Below are 4,459 nucleotides of genomic sequence, written 5' to 3'. Positions count from 1 at the left end.
CTCTTTCATACCGATTTCTATAGAGGCTTCAATGCGCTTTATATTATTCATAAAAAAGGGACAAAACGTTAGAATAATTTCCTTCCATTTGTAATTTTGATATTACTAAGACAAAATTTCCATCATTTCAATATTACATAAATTTTTGTTCGAAAAAAGAAAAAAAATTATTTAGCCGTGAATAAAAAGGCGCCGGTCAACTCGCACTACATTCACTGCACTCTCGCCATGGACCTTCAAACAATTCTCCTCGCTCTTGTCGCCAGTTTGGTCTTCATCTCAATGGCAACTCAACGGAAGCTTCAGGATTCCTTTGTCTCCAGTACGGGACGGCTGTTGGAAGCCCTCGAGAGTCTTTCGAGCCAACAGGATGACTTCTCAAGAAAGCTTTTCGGGAATCTTACAACTGACGCAGACTTTGGCAACGACGATGGAAAGCAAGACATTCCCTATTTCAAATTCTGGAAGAGACGTGAAGCCGCAAAGACCCTGACTATGGAGCCGGAACATGACTCTCTCTACCACCGAAACTCCAAGACTTCCTCTCCAAGTGATTTGCTGGAAAGTGTAACGATGCAAATTTCTCTCCCAATGGCCAGCTGCTTGATGGTTCTCCTTCTTGTCCACGGAATGAAAAGATGCTTTGCTAAGCTCAAGAAGTCCCGAGGTACTAAAAGCCCAAGGAATAAAGGTGATATAAACAAGAATGATGCAGAAGAAGGGAAAGAGGAAGAAGCAAAGAAGCATAAGCGTAAGAGGGAATCACATGAGGGAAAACACGTGGAGACTGGACCAAAGGAGGAAAAAGTTGGACCAGGGAAAAAAATATGGAAACAAATCAAAAGGACATGAACTTAAAACTTGTAATGAAAGTAACACTTAAGTTAGAAAGGTTTAATTTTTATATTTATATGAAATGGGCTTAAGATTTTATTTCAAGGTTCTTGAGATTGAATAAATTATGTTTGAAATAACATTCTTTTCTTTTAATTCCTTTCGTTATGAATTTTAGTAGACTGACGACTCCCCAAAAGGAATATCACTAATTATCAAAAAGGAAAGAAAAAAATATATAATTCTTCTTATGATAACACACACTCTTATGGAGAGATGTTATAATAGCCTGGGAACACAGGGAAAGATATTAAGTTCCAGTGCTTTTAGTATCTTTTTTTTTTTTTTTTTGGCTTCCAAAAACATTATAAATTATCATAGCTGATTTTAATATAAACCTAATATATTTTAGCAAACTTTTTTCATTGTTTTCTTCGTATTTTATAACCATCCACTAACAAACGAGAGAGAGAGAGAGAGAGAGAGAGAGAGAGAGAGAGAGAGAGAGAGAGAGAGAGAGAGAGAGAGAGAGAGACAGACAGACAGAGAGAGAGAGAGAGATTCTCGTTAAAGTTTGATTGGCGATCATAAGTATTAATTTAATTGGTTCTACCAAGAAATTTTATAGAACCATTATCTAGAAAATTTTCTCAATTGATTTTCAGTGATCCTCTAGAAACGACAATGTAGTTTTCATAATTAGAATGATTCAATGCTCTTTAAAACCTTTAATTTCAAAATTCCTTTGGAAAACGCGATAGTAAAACAGCAAAACAGTCAGGGTACTCTCAATGAAAGAATATAATTCTTAAAACAATATATTAAACCTAAATTCCCTCTAATAAGACTTTTAAACCTTATAATCCTTAAAACAATTTATTAAACTTAAACTCATTTCAATAAAACTTAAACCTCATAAATAAACCTAAAACATGAACCTTGAACTTAAGTGTGCCTAAACCCTTCTGTTTTAGCCAAGTTATTTCCCTTTCATTTTTTCTTTGGTTTCCATCCTGGTTTCGGTTTTCCATCATCTTGTGTTTGTCCTTTTTCAAATCCGTCTTCCTCGGATTTCTTTTCTTTCTCTTGCCGTTTTTCTGGACCATTGTCTTTCTCGGTCTCTTGCTCCTTATTGTCGTCTCCAGCTGTCTCTTGCTCTTTATAGCAGTCTCCTGCTGTCTCTTGATCCTTATTGTCGTCTCCAGCTGTCTCTTGCTCTTTATAGCAGTCTCCTGCTGTCTCTTGATCCTTATTGTCGTCTCCAGCTGTCTCTTGCTCTTTATAGCAGTCTCCTGCTGTCTCTTGATCCTTATTGTCGTCTCCAGCTGTCTCTTGCTCTTTATAGCAGTCTCCTGCTGTCTCTTGATCCTTATTGTCGTCTCCAGCTGTCTCTTGCTCTTTATAGCAGTCTCCTGCTGTCTCTTGATCCTTATTGTCGTCTCCAGCTGTCTCTTGCTCTTTATAGCAGTCTCCTACTGTCTCTTGATCCTTATTGTCGTTTCCAGCTGTCTCTTGCTCTTTATAGCAGTCTCCTGCTGTCTCTTGCTCCTTATTGTTGTCTCCAGCTGTCTCTTGCTCTTTATAGCAGTCTCCTGCTGTCTCTTGCTCCTTATTGTCGTCTCCAGCTGTCTCTTGCTCTTCATAAAAGTCTCCTGCTGTCTCTTGCTCCTTATTGTCGTCTCCAGCTGTTTCTTGCTCTTTATAGCAGTCTCCTGCTGTCTCTTGCTCCTTATTGTCGTCTCCAGCTGTCTCTTGCTCTTCATAAAAGTCTCCTTCTTTCTCTTGCTCCTTATTGTCGTCTCCAGCTGTCTCTTGCTCTTTATAGCAGTCTCCTGCTGTCTCTTGCTCCTTATTGTCGTCTCCAGCTGTCTCTTGCTCTTCATAAAAGTCTCCTGCTGTCTCTTGCTCCTTATTGTCCTCTCCAGCTGTCTCTTGCTCTTTATAGCAGTCTCGTGCTGTCTCTTGCTCCTTATTGTCGTCTCCAGCTGTCTCTTGCTCTTCATAAAAGTCTCCTGCTGTCTCTTGCTCCTTATTGTCGTCTCCAGCTGTCTCTTGCTCTTTATAGCAGTCTCCTGCTGTCTCTTGCTCCTTATTGTCGTCTCCAGCTGTCTCTTGCTCTTCATAAAAGTCTCCTTCTTTCTCTTGCTCCTTATTGTCGTCTCCAGCTGTCTCTTGCTCTTTATAGCAGTCTCCTGCTGTCTCTTGCTCCTTATTGTCTTCTCCAGCTGTCTCTTGCTCTTCATAAAAGTCTCCTGCTGTCTCTTGCTCCTTATTGTCCTCTCCAGCTGTCTCTTGCTCTTTATAGCAGTCTCGTGCTGTCTCTTGCTCCTTATTGCCGTCTCCAGCTGTCTCTTGCTCTTTATAGCAGTCTCCTGCTGTCTCTTGATCCTTATTGTCGTCTCCAGCTGTCTCTTGCTCTTCATAAAAGTATCCTGCTGTCCCTTGCTCCTTATTGTCATCTCCAGCTGTCTCTTGCTCCTTATTGTCACCTCCAGCTGTCCCTTGCTCCTTATTGTCATCTCCAGCTGTCTCTTGCTCCTTATTGTCACCTCCAGCTGTCCCTTGCTCCTTATTGTCATCTCCAGCTGTCTCTTGCTCCTTATTGTCATCTCCAGCTGTCCCTTGCTCCTTATTGTCATCTCCAGCTGTCTCTTGCTCCTTATTGTCATTTCCAGCTGTCTCTTGCTCTTTATAAAAGTATCCTGCTGTCCCTTGCTCCTTATTGTCATCTCCAGCTGTTTCGTGATCCTTATTGTCGTCTCCAGTTGTCTTTCGCTCCTTATTGTCGTCTCCGGCTGCCTCTTGCTCTTCGTATTCATCATCATCGTCTATGACTTCGAAGACGCCTATTCTGTTCCATTTCTCCTCGGGTATAGCGAAACTCCTCATCAGTTCCAGGACAACCAGGAAACCCATCAAGAAGGAACCCACCACTTGGATAGTGCCGCCAATCGTTACATTGTTTCCACCTTCGGCGTTTAGATTCAGGAAAACTGTGGTTTCAATCCTCTTTCCAGCGATGGTTTCAATCATCTTCCCGGCGATCTCTTCCATTCCGACTCCGGGTGGATCATTTCCGTCTAAAATATCGAACAGGTCAATTCGAATATTGGCTTCCACGTTCTTTTGTGATGTGAAATCGTGTCTCACAACTTTCATTACTCTGAAAACCAAACCGGTGATGGCAGCTAGGAGAATGGCTGTGGGATCCATGGCTGAAGTGCATTGGATGTTGAGCGGATTCACCGTCGCCTTTTTATACAAGTCCAGGTGATTTTTCTAAGCAAAAATTCGAATGTAATTTAAGATTTTTTTCATTAATTGAAGCAGGAAATTGGAAAAAACAATAATTTGTTGTTTAATGATTAATCTTCTGTCTATCAAAGTCTGAGGAAAATATCTTTACTAATTTGGTTAAATAAATAAAGTTAAATTTAAAACTGTAATATCTTTGTAAATAATGGGTTCACTTCTTAAAAGGTGAGAGAGAGAGAGAGAGAGAGAGAGAGAGAGAGAGAGAGAGAGAGAGAGAGAGAGAGAGAGAGAGAGAGAGAGAATCATAGTTTATCAATAAAGGTAACTGAATGTCCATTTGAGATAACGAGGAACTTAAGGACATTTAGGT

The 4,459-nt window shown here is 40.4% G+C and overlaps 1 protein-coding gene across 1 annotated transcript; it reads right to left on the bottom strand.

The window, feature by feature from the left end:
* Positions 1-1,824: 1,824 nt before the first annotated feature.
* Positions 1,825-4,047, bottom strand: LOC137621873 (high mobility group nucleosome-binding domain-containing protein 5-like). Its single transcript, XM_068352379.1, has one exon. The coding sequence runs from the start codon at positions 4,045-4,047 to the stop codon at positions 1,825-1,827; it is 2,223 nt and encodes a 740-aa protein (XP_068208480.1).
* Positions 4,048-4,459: the final 412 nt, after the last annotated feature.

The sequence above is a fragment of the Palaemon carinicauda genome, chromosome 28 (assembly GCF_036898095.1).
Source record: "Palaemon carinicauda isolate YSFRI2023 chromosome 28, ASM3689809v2, whole genome shotgun sequence".
Lineage (NCBI taxonomy): Eukaryota > Metazoa > Arthropoda > Malacostraca > Decapoda > Palaemonidae > Palaemon > Palaemon carinicauda.
This window is presented reverse-complemented; position numbering and strand designations above follow the sequence as displayed.

Bases quoted from the DNA above. Each gene is read 5' to 3' on its own strand.
- LOC137621873 (XM_068352379.1), bottom strand. From the start codon at position 4,047: ATGGATCCCACAGCCATTCTCCTAGCTGCCATCACCGGTTTGGTTTTC.